Source organism: Antechinus flavipes, chromosome 2 (assembly GCF_016432865.1).
Source record: "Antechinus flavipes isolate AdamAnt ecotype Samford, QLD, Australia chromosome 2, AdamAnt_v2, whole genome shotgun sequence".
Classification (NCBI taxonomy): Eukaryota; Metazoa; Chordata; class Mammalia; order Dasyuromorphia; family Dasyuridae; genus Antechinus; species Antechinus flavipes.
The window spans coordinates 504,235,693-504,248,007 of record NC_067399.1 but is presented as its reverse complement, the minus strand read 5'-3'; the positions used below and the strand labels follow the sequence as shown (position 1 = coordinate 504,248,007).

Here is a 12,315-nt window from a genome sequence, read left to right as displayed (position 1 = left end):
TTCTTGTGCTGGGTGAGACATTGGACTAAATGACCACTAAATTCCTTTTTAGTCTATGATTTTGTGACCTTTTGACAAGTCCTCCATAGTTCTTCACCATTTAGAATTTGAGATCATCAAGTGACTTCTTTTTTAGCCAGGGAACTAAATAGTAGTTTTTTTTAATGATCTGAATTTTAGAACTTAAAATCTTGGAGTGAGTCTATAGAAGTTTTGTGCTTCTATACTGACAGGGTTTTAATTTGGCAGAATGGAGTTGGGTCTGGCTATTGCATGAGAGGCCTAGCTAGAATTCCTGACTCCCTCTCTCTTGTTCCCTCTCTGCTACATATCCCAAACTGGGTCACAGTAGCCTCTGAATCTTAATATTTGTCTACTACCTCAGGAGCAAAAATTATTTCAAAACTCTGTGATTCAGACCAGCTATGAGCTTAGAATTTCTTGTAAAGATATTTTAACAGCTCTTCTAATAATTCATAAGATTTAAAGTTAGAAGAGACCTTAGTAATCATCAAACTTAATTCCTTCGTTCTACAGATTAGGAAACTGGGTCCTAAAGAGAGAAAATAACAGATCCAGGATTCCCACATTGTTGTTTTTTTTTTCTTTTTGGAGAAGCAATTAGGGTTAAGTGAATTGCACAGAATCACACAGCTAGTAAGTGCTAAATGTCTGAGGCTACATTTTAACTCAGGTCCCTCTTGACTCCAAAATCTACTCTATCCACTATGCCACCTAGCTGCCCAAGGATTCCCAAGTTTGTCCTCCAAAGCACAACACTGTTGCTTCTCTAGATATCCAAAGACAGCATTATAGAAGCAGTTAGGTGAACAAATGCTAAATTAAATTAGTAGAACCAAAGGAACATTGTACAGAGTGGCAACAAGATTATATGATGATCAACTCTGATGGACATGTTTTTTTCTTTTTTCAAAAATACGGGATTCAGGCCAATTCTAATAAACTTGTAATAGAGCCATCTGCATTCAGAGAGAGCTCCACTGAATGTGGATCACAACATAGTATTTTTAGCGAGTGCAAGGGATAATGTTGTAAAAAATTACCCTGGCATGGATTCTGTCAATACAAAGTTATTATTAAATAAAATAAAATTTAAATTAAAAAAAAACATACTATTTTTACCTTTTTTGATGTTGTTTATTTGGGTTTTTTTCTTCAATTTTTCCCCTCTTGATGTGATTTTTCATTTGTAGCATGATAAAAGCAGAAATATATTTAGAAGAACTGCATGTGTTTAACCTATATTGTACTACTTGCTGTCCAGGGGAGTGGGAAAGGGGGAAAAGGAAAAGGAAAAGAAAAATTTGGAACCAAAGGTTTTGTAGGGTGAATGTTGAAAACTATCTTTGCAAGTTTTTTTTTAAGTAAAAAGCTATTTTAAAAAATAAATAGTTAAGTGGCAAAAGCTTAAGAGTCAGAAAAACCTGAGTTTATGCAGCTGCTACTTTTGCTGTTGCTGTTTTTGTGTCGGACTCTTCATGACCCCATTTAGGGTTTTCTTGGCAAAGGTACTAGAAGGATTTGCCATTTCCTTCTCCAACTCATTCTACAGATGAGGAAACCGAGGCAGATAAGGTTACTTGACTTGCCCCAGGTCACAGAGATAGTAAGTGTCTGAGATCAGATTTGAATTTTTGAAGATAAATTTTCCTGATTCCAGGCCCAGTGTTCTCTATACTGAACCAACCTTGTGTGATGGAGGATAATTCATTTTACCTTTTGGAGCTTCACAGTCTTCATTTATAAAACAGAGAATATTATTAATAACACATACTATCTAACTCCAGTGTTTGTTTTTTAAGGAAAATACTTTATAAACTTTAAAACCCATATAAATACAAATGATACTTCTTGTGAATCTCACTAAATTAGCTATGTCTTTGATCTGGTCTTGGGGTAGAATTCCCAAGATTCACAGGCTCAGGACTTTTTGGGGGTTGGATAAAAGGGATCAGGGAGGCCCTGTAAGGGTGGCCAAGGGGCAGGGCCCCCATCGAGGTCCTTTTTTCCATATGCCTTAAGCTCATCACTTAGGCTAACTCAGAATACTGATCTCCATGCACAATCAGCTATGTTCTACTTCTATAAGACAGTGTCACCAAGGTCAGGATTCAGTCCCTCCCCTTTGACAACTGAACCACGAGTTTGGCTGAGTGAAGCTCTTCTAATTTTGTTTCTCTGTTGGAACCTGCTGCTAGCTAGGTACCATGTGATTCCTGTTTTCCTGAGCCAAACTTCATTAAGATCAGGCAAGGGAAGAAATTAAAAATCTAGTGCTGGAGCAGGGGGGAAAAAAAGCTTTATCAAAGTAGGAAAAATTCAAGTGAAATAGAAGGAAAATTTCCTTTTAATGGTTGGTAGATTATGTACCCAACCACTTTAGGAGGTTGTAATAGCTCCTTTCAGATTTTTAAAGTATTCCTCAGAGATGAAGGCTTTCCAGGATTCTGAAGAAGTGACAGGTACAGTTAAGCATTTAGGATACACATAGTCAGAAAGTTATGTTTAAAAATGTGTCTGTGTCGAATTATGTTTTTCCAAGAAGGATGGTAGAATCCCACTCTTATAAAGGAATCAATGTGTCTAATTCCAGACCTTACACAGTTCATTCCAATAGCCACACTTTTCTTTTTCTCCTTGTTGTCTTTCAAAGTTTTAAGATCTTCAGCCACACCCTTTCCGTCTAGGTTTTTGTACCACAAGAGAGAAAATAACAGGCATAATAGATAGAGCTGGTAGCCTGGGAGTCAGAAATTATTATTATGTGGGATCACAGATAGAAAACTTGAAAAGGCCCCTCGGGTCATTTAGTCCAAACTCTTATTTTACAGATGAGAATGGATAATGAGGTTAGGAGAGTTGAATGGCTTGCTCAAGGACACAGAAAAACTTGAATTCAAGTTTTGTCCCAACACATAATACTGGCTGACCCAGAATAAGTCTCTCTATACTGTAAGTATTCTAGGAAGGTAAGGTACCAGTCTATAGTGGTTGAGAAAATTCCTTAGAGAGCTTTTATGTTGCACATATTTAACCTATTTCAGATTGTTTGCTGCTTTGGAAAGGGGGAAGGTAAGAGAGGAAGAGAGAAAAATTAGGAAGACAGATCCTTACAAAAATGAATGTTAAAAACTATCTTTACATGTATTTGGGAAAATAAAATACATGAAAGAGGGAGAGAGAGGGAAATGGGGAGAAACAGAAAGACACAAAGACAGAAAGAAAGGAGAGAAAGAGAGATCCTTACATGAAAACAGGTTTAGTGTCTCCTAAAAAAAGTTTGTATTGTCACCTCATAGCAGGTACCATCTAAAAAGCTTCTGTAATATGGAGGTTCTGGTTTGAGAAAAAACAACTTTAATCTCTTCTACTTTCTCAATACGGTGATTGGGAAATTCTCCAAAATAGTTTGGTTTTCAAGGAGGGATAACTACACTGAAAGAAAAAACATCATTCTCATCTGGACTTCTGAATCACTTTCCTTATTGTTCCTTTCCATATCTGATGTGTTTCATGATTCTCCCATTGCTTCCAATCCCACTGTTCTGGTACCTATGTAGAAACATGAGGTGACTTATATCTCAATACAAAGAAAACTGAAGGATCCTTATTTTCATCACTGACTCAGAGAACTCTGAGAGGGAATAATGGATCTGAAATTTTTCTTTCTTAAGCTTGGAGAGAATAACTCAGGAAGTTTTCCCATGATTTGAACTGGGCAGAAAAAGATGGGGTCCAAGAGAATGATCTTTTTAACTGTAAAGCCGGAATCTTTCTCCTCTTTTTGGGGGGGGGTATTGAAGAAAATGGAAAGAGGATGAATAGAGATGGGGGGCTGCTCTCCCCCAGGGTTTAGCGGAGAGTTAACTTCCCCGCCTGTTATGATTTGTAAAAGAGCTTAAAGATAGAAAGGAAAATCCTTTCTTAGATTCAGCAGCTTTCACTAATCAACTGCAACTCTAAATGTCACTGCTTGGCTGATTGTGCCGTCATGTTTCACCTCTTCCTATTATATCAGCGAGCTGGGCCCAGGAGACTAAAGGCAGGGTTAGTCTTCCACAGAGAGACAGAGTCAGAACCCAGGGTTCAGAGCATGAAAGCTTGTAAATCAAACTGTTAGCTTAATAGCATGTGCCATTATTCTAAACCAGTGGGGCTGAAACCAGCAGCCAGATGAAAAGAGAGTCTATTTGTCCATACTTTAGTGACTGAATGACTATGTAATATCAGTACTTGTTGTGCTATGGAGGAGAGACAAAGTCTGTTGGGGGAGAGGGGGTGTATAGGGATTTGGGCTTAGGCAAGTTGCCTTCAGGGTCTTTGGCAGGGTCCCTAGCTGAAAGGGATCTAGGACCATTAATTAAAATACTTCTGGACTCTCCAAATTGAGTGAGAGTTCTTAACCTGGGGTTGGTGAACTTTATTTTAGAAGATATTTTGACAACAGTATTTCAGTATAATTGGCTTTCTTTGTAATCCTTTGTAGTTTATTTTACACATTTTAAAACATTCTGAGATGGATTCAATAGGCATTATCAGACTTCCAAAGGAATTCAGTACAGAAGGGAGGGAGAGGAAGGAACGAATGGAAGGAAGAGGGAGGGAGACAGACACAGACACAGAAAGAGGCAGAGACTGAGACATACACACAGAGAGACATACAGAGAGAGACAGAAACAGATAGAGAGAAGCAGCTCCCAGCTCAAATCTTCTGTATTCTCAAGTCCCTTTTAGTTTAGCCACTCTAAATTCAAAGACCTCTTTTAAGCTTTAACATTTTGTGTTCTAAGATTCCTTCCATCCTTTTGGCACTTTGTGTTCTGTGGTCATTTTCATTTGTAATAGCCTAGGTTCAAAGGACCTTTTCAGCTCTGACATTCCATAATTCTATGATCCATAGCTGTGTGTGGACAAATACAGGGAAGGTCCCATAGTCCCATGGTGCATAGGGACAATGCCCATATTTAATTTTTGTGTCTGACTGAGATCAAATAAAAACAAATGGTTTTAAATTGTAGCGAGTGAGAGTTCAGTTAGACATGAGGAAGACACTTTTGACACTAAGGATAATTATACAGTAGAACAGGAGCCTCTGTCCTAGGAGACCTTTATAAAAAGAATAAACCATCTGGTTTGGATTGACTTGAGTGTCCTGCTGAGATCTGTCCTACAGAGGTTTATGCCAAGAGTGCTTGAAGTGGGGGATGCCTTTTACTCTACCTTTCAGCCCAATTCCTCCATATTGTTCCCCTGTTGCCAGATAAGGTTGGTGTTTCCCAACCCTTTTCGGCCCATGACATACCTAAGATCTTGCCAAGAAACGCTGGGATATCTGGGAATAATGCTCATCCCACCCCATTCTATCCAGCCACCCACTGATTCACCACCTGTCCATTCTATACTCATAGGATGCTTAGTGCTGAAAGGGACCTTAAAAATCATCTAGTCCAATGGCCTTTTACATATGGAGGAAAATAAGACTTCATGAGGAGCTGTGACTTATCCAAGATCACACAGCTAGTTGACAACCAAATCCAGGGCAGAATGCAAGAATCCCTTTAACTGATCAGAGGTTTTTCCTACCATATATTATTCCCTATTCCTGAATTCACAAATAACTCCATGAACCCGTCAGCCCTTTTCTTCTTTTTCTCTATCAGAATTACCTCCCATAGTTTCCTGGCAGACATTTGTGAAAGAAAGTGATACTGAACACAGTTGGGGAGAATCTATAAAGAACCCATCCCATTGTAATGTAATCCACAGAAAACAATGGGTTCTTTCCCCAAAATGCCTTTGATCTGAGAGGAAAGGTCATGAACTGAGTTTTGGCCCTGGATTTTACCATTCTTATTAGTCCTTATTCTCACTTTTCCTTTCATTAACAATTTTATATCCAGTGAATGTTTTAAAATAGAATTTTATTTTGTTTTCAAATAAAGATCTGCCTTCTCTCCTTCCTACTTCCCCACCACCTCACTGAGAAAGCAAGAAAAAAACAACATCCCTATTATAAGCATGTATGATAGTGAAGCAAAATAAATTCCTGCATTGGTTATATCCAGAAAAAATTTCTCCATCTTCAGACTCAAATCCATCATCTCTCCATCAGGAGAAACTCACATTTCAACATAAGTCCTCCTATCCAGTTAAATTATATATCAAAGTACTCTAACCCTACCCTTCCACTCCTAGTGGTCATTATAGTAGGGATGAATGGATGAAAAACATCTATGAAGCACTTACTACATGCCAACCCTTGTGCAAGTTCTGGAATTGTAAATACTAGGAATACAAAGGCCCACTATAGGACTACAATCAATTGTAGAAAACCCAAGAAAGTGTCAAATCTGTCCATACTTCTGCCTGTTCCTGGGAGCAGATGGAAGAGAGAGGACCGGCAAGAATGAGTTTCAGGGAGAGATTGTTCATTCTCCATGCATTGGTCTTTCCTACCTCAGACACAAGAGACACTCCTGCCTCGGACTGGGGGCAATGGTGGGAGTGGGGAGTAGATTCTTTCATAGAAACATCAGCATTTATAGACTCACTGAGTTTTTGGAGAAGCAAGTTTGCTAACTTGTGTTGACCCAACAGAATGAGCGTGCTCCCCGCGCCCCTGCCTGCCGCTTTTCTGTGTGAAAGGTGTTTAATTATTTCTGACAGAGTTCAGTTTCGACATCTGTTCATGAGGGGGGAGAGTCCATTTAGGTTATCCATCATTATGACAGGTTTAACTTTTTTGGAAAAGAATTTTTTCCCGTCATAATGGGGATAAGGGATTGGGAGTGAGAAGGATGGGGGGTGTGAGTAGAGAGGGAAGCTGATAAACAGGGAAAGGAAAAAGGGATTGGGGGAAGGGGGGCAGAGTTGGGAGATAAAGGGAAAAGTGATCTACAGGAAGAGTACAAAGCCTCTGCTGATATTCTGAGCATTCAGGCAAAGCCAATACTAGTCCTATTAAAAGGAGGAGAAAAAAAAAAGTCTTTGGGCTGCACTACTTCTGAGCTAATTCAATCACAATGGCATAGCCTTTACCTACTGTTAACTTTGAAAAGGGGAGAAGATAAATATTCCCAGAAGCTCTGAAAGCACTCATAGTCCCTAAAGTTGGTCCCAAACCTATTTAATGATTAAATGAATGGCAGTTGGCAGGGGAGTGGTGGGAGCTGTATGAGATGCCAAGAAGAGGCTGTGGGCAGGAGTATGTTTGAGCTTTGGAGGCATAACTCTCCATCTCTAGAGTTCTTTAAATATCCTACACCCTCATTATTCTGAGATGTTTTTCATAGGTGTAATAAGCACAAGGAGAGTTCGTATAATTCCTTAAGCCATATAAATCAAAATAAAGCATTTCTATTACCCTATTTTGGCTACAGAATCAAGATGATAAGGAAAAAACACCTAGTTAGAGTCCTAGGTCCCGGTCCTGGTTCTGCCTTTTATTCTCTCTGTAGCCATAGGTAAGTCATTTGATTTCTAAGGCCTTAGTTTCCTTAAATAGAAAACGAGAATGTCACTCAATCTCCACTTTGTTTCAAAATAAAGCATTTCTTTTACCCTAACTATTTTGGCTACAGAACCACTATGATAAAGAAAAAACACCTAGCAAGAGTTCTGAGTCCTAGTCCTGGTTCTGCCTTTCATTCTCACTGTAGCCATAGGCACATCATTTGATTTCTAAGGCCTTAGTTTCCTTAGATAGAAAACGAGGATGTTACTCAATCTCTTCTTTGTTTACCACTTAGGATGGGGAGAAGTGGTATTGTGAAAATCAGATGAGATAATGTGGTTAGAAAAAGTTTTTTTTAAAGATATATAAAAGTAATTACCATTGCAATGCAGTTATTGACTAAATAGAAGCCAAAAAAACTAGAGTAAAAACATCTGCATTGAAAACTATGCATTTCCGAAAGATCAGATTAGAACCAACCCTGATTTTCTCTAAGATAAAAACATTCAGATTACATTTTAAAAGTAGATGTCCTTTCATTTATGCATTCATACATACTTTCAAGAATTATTAACACCTACTATGTGCAAGGGTTTGGGAAGTATTTCCTAGAGGATAAGCAGAAAGAATATTTCATTTCTTTTGCTGGGGAAAAAAGAATCTGCAACCCTACTAAATATCGTTTCCATTTCTATGTATGTGTTACAGATCCTGGCTGAAGAGGGAGTGGATGGAGGGGATTTCGCTGGGGAGGCCTGAGGAGAAAGTTTAAAGTTGAGACCTATGGAAAAACTAAAGACATTTTACTCTAGTTGAGAAAACTATTGTCAACCTTTTATAGCCAGAAAATTCCCTATGGACCAGTCCTCCAAAATGAACATGGAAAACCAGAGGAAAGAGAGAAAAGGGTGACAGAAAGAAAGACCAGAAAGGAGTGTGGAAAATATTAAATCTCTGTGTGTGAGAAAGGAAAGTGATTGGTAGTTTTCTTGAAAATGAAAAAAAATCGAGAAAGACAGAGACTGAAAAACGGATAGTGATGTAAAGGTCTGGGGTGAGAGGAGATTTAAAACGGGTTACTCTCCCCCCCCATATCTCATGTGACTTCCACAATCTGTTCAACAACAATCGGTCATGTTCTTTCCTTGACACTACCTGCAGCAGTGACTCTGTGCTGACAGGCAGCTGGGGGAGATGATCACTGACATATGCTAATGGATCTGACTTAGGCAGGACATAAGAGGAATACATCAAGGTGGAGCAAAACATATTTCTCCTGTGAAACTCTGCATCTTGTTCAAGTACATTAGCTTCAGGAAGCCACCATTCCTCTTCATTGCTTAAATTGCAGTTTAGTTCAACAGAACAGCCCTAGTTCTCAGCCCACAATGAGAGCTGGGAAAGATTTCTGTTGCCTACCATTTCCCCAGCATCCAGTCTGGGACTTCTGCAAGCCATGGAGTTATTGCCTGATCTTAAGCTGTTGCCTTTTCCCTTCCTCTATATAATACTCCTAACTCTTAACTGGTTCCTTATTTTTCCTGATGTTTAACCTCCCACCAGCAATCGCCTAGGATATGTGCAAGCTCCCACAAGAGAACAAGAAGTTGAGTTTAATATAAGGAACCAATGCCTGAGCATGAAATCTTAACTGTGATACTTATCTGGACCAATTTAGATTAGGTTTGTGAACTCGAATCAAAAATCTAGTGACCATGGATTCCATCCTCCACTGGGACACTGTCAGACAGGCTGTTTAGAGCATCAGCAAATGTGTGAGTTTTCCGGAAATATAACTCCAGGGCAAGGCAAAAAAAGCCTTCTTGACTCAAATGAACCCATCACTGTCGGAAGATTTCCCCAAGAGGTAGAATAACAGAGCCTCCTTGTACAGACCTATTCCTTCCCAACATTGAGTAGACCACATTTACTTCGAAGGAGCAATGTTCATCACACAGTGGGCACTTAATGAATACTGCTTGTTGTTGCCGTAAGGCAATTGTTTATAACTCAGTGAAAATTACCCCTAGGAATGGGATGAGGTAAGGAATGGCAAGTGGCATTTTACCCTAGCTCAATCTGGCCAAGGGAAAGAACATATCAGAGCCATAACTAATATGGTGTAAATGGGGTTTATCCCCAAGGCACCAACATTAGTATGGGGCACACTTTCTCTCTACATCAAACCCAATCTTAGTACCTTACCTTGTGATCTTCCTTGACCCACATTAGTAGCTCCCCCGCCCCAGGCACCCATTGTTATAATGTTTTCTCTGTCCCGATTTCCTTGAATTTCAGGGGTACAGTACAATCATGGTCACACTCTTTTTTTTTTTTTTTGACATTTCACACACAAAATCTTTCTAGTTACTACTTTAGGATCTACTCACCTTTTGAAAGTGAGGCATGTGCCAAAGAGGGTCCAGTTTCACTGTCGGTTTATACTTCCTCAGCTGACAGGTCCTTGTCTCATAAAACCTCCCAAGGGTGATCTAGGAGAAAGTAAAATGAAAAGGAATGATGAACCAAATTTGGAAAGAGGACTGATTGTCAAGAGAGGAAGCCAGAAGTAATGGAAAGAATGGTCTGAAAACTGAAATCAGGTGGTAGTCATTAAATTACTGGGTCACTTTACTTTTCTAAAAATCAGTTTCCTTTCTGTGCTACCTAAATTATAGAATTATTTTCAAGTTCAGGTGGAATTTAAGCAATTTGAAAAAAATGAAAGCATTCAACAAGGTAAGTGATCATTATTATTATTAGTGTTGCAAAACAGATGATTGCTTCTTAATCTCAGGAATGTTTTTTTTTAATAAATCCATGTTTATTTGTATTAGGTTAGCATGTTCTTACTGAGTCTTTCTTCCAGAAAAGGAAGATAGGAATTTTTGTTTTGGGAATAGATCTAATAAAGCAAGTAGCTGTCCATGTGCTCAAAGTGCCAGGGTGCCAGGAAAGGTCCCATGCCCAAAAGAATATACTAAACCTGTATCACTTGAGCTTTCCTGCTTTAATCTAAGGTGAAATACCTTCTATTAAAATGCAAACTTTTAACAGTCACTTATACCTTAGTGCAGGATTGGCAATATTTCAAAAGTGGAGTTCCAAAGGGTTGTCTTGTTTCTTCAATTTTGGAGTGAGAAAGCTATGACTGAAGGTGGGAGGGTGACTGAGAAGGTCCCCCACACTCAAATACACTCTACCCATTAGATATTCATTTGGTTAACAAGATCTTCTTTTAAAATGCAATTATTATCTAGGATTGTTCAAGCTTATTAATCATTCATACCTTAATGTGAATTACTTTAATCAAGTAACCAGATTATTTTCCTCTTAACAACCACTCTGAGAGAATGGAAATTTTAGTTGGGGGAAGGGAGTAGAGAAACTTGGGATAATAAGCCTTTCCGGTGGACAAGTTTAAGTATCAGACTTTGGACAGTGAGTCGATGTCAATGCAAGTTTTATTGTCAATGAGTTTCAGAAAATGTGTTTAAGATAAGATTTGGATAATAGGGCAAAGAAAAATATAAAGGAGACAATTCCTGAGCCAAGTGGAGAGAAAACATAAATTTATAACGGTAAGGCACTTAAGAGTAAAGCTTCTAAAACTGTGGGTACCTGATCCTGAAGGGTTCAAGTAACTGAATATGGGAGTCAAGAAAAATGTGGCACCAATAAAAGACGTCAAATATTCCACCAAGATTTAATGTTTTATGTAAAAATAAACAAGCACATCCATCTCATTAATATGCAAATTTGCTTTCATCTTTGATAAATGGTAAAATTATATACACATATATGAGTTGTTTTAAAATAAATTTCTTCGTGATTTACCATCAGTAAATGTTTGATTTATATACCTATTTTATATACTCACATATCTGGGGTTAGGTGAAAAGGGGTCATGAGTGGAAAAAGTTTAAGCCCTGCTTTAGAGGTACCTTGTGGCAGCTATGTAGGCAGTGGATATAGCACTGACTCTGGAATCAAGAAAATCTGATCTCAGACCTTGCTAGGTGTGTGAGTATAGGCAAGTCACTTAATCTCTGTTTGCCTCAGTTTCTTTATCTGTAAAATGGAGATAATAATAGCACCTACACCCCCCTCTCAGGTTGTTGTAAAGATCAAATGAGGTAACTGTAAAGTATTTAGCATGGTATCTAGCATATAGTGAGTGCTTTATAAATGTTAGCTGTAATTGTTATTATTAGAGGCCAATTAATCTAACACTCATTTTACAGATGAAGAAACAGAGGTCTTCAGAAGTTAGGTGACTTGTCCAAAGTGACATAGTAATTGATACAGACAGGATTTAATTCCAGAACTACTCTGGTAGCTCAGTAGTTTGGGAGTGGGTATCACTCCCCTATTTTTGGGAAAACAAGCCTCCTGGCCCCTTGGATAACTCTATCTGACATGATGGATTTCCTTTCTGCCAATCAGCAGCACTAATTGTTTCATGCATTTTGGCACTTGATTATATTAGGCTATATTTAGTTCTTTATTATATAAATTCTTTACGGGCAAGAACCAAGTTTGGTGCTTTCTTTTCCTCTCCCATAGTGCAGCTGATAAATAATAATTTCTATGATACTGAATGTTGTCGTTATTCAGTGATTAGGGTTTTCTTAGCAAAGATAAAAGAGTAGTTTGCCACTTTCTTCTCCAATTTATATTTATATATGATGAAATAAGGCAAATAAGATTAAGGTCACATAGTATTTGAGACCAAATTTGAACTGTCTTCTTGACTCCACGGCTGACACTCTATCCATTGCTCCAACTTGATTCCCTGAATAGTGATAGCAATGATCTTTTTGTATTAATTTCTAATTGTT

The 12,315-nt window shown here is 38.3% G+C and overlaps 1 protein-coding gene across 1 annotated transcript in view; it reads right to left on the bottom strand.

Moving 5' to 3' along the window:
- CFAP77 (cilia and flagella associated protein 77) overlaps positions 1–12,315 on the bottom strand; it is a 193,285-nt gene that overhangs the window by 32,789 nt on the left and 148,181 nt on the right. The window contains exon 5 of the mRNA XM_051980253.1: positions 9,865–9,966. Coding sequence (XP_051836213.1) covers positions 9,865–9,966 — 102 coding nt within the window. The remainder of the gene's footprint in view (positions 1–9,864; positions 9,967–12,315) is intronic.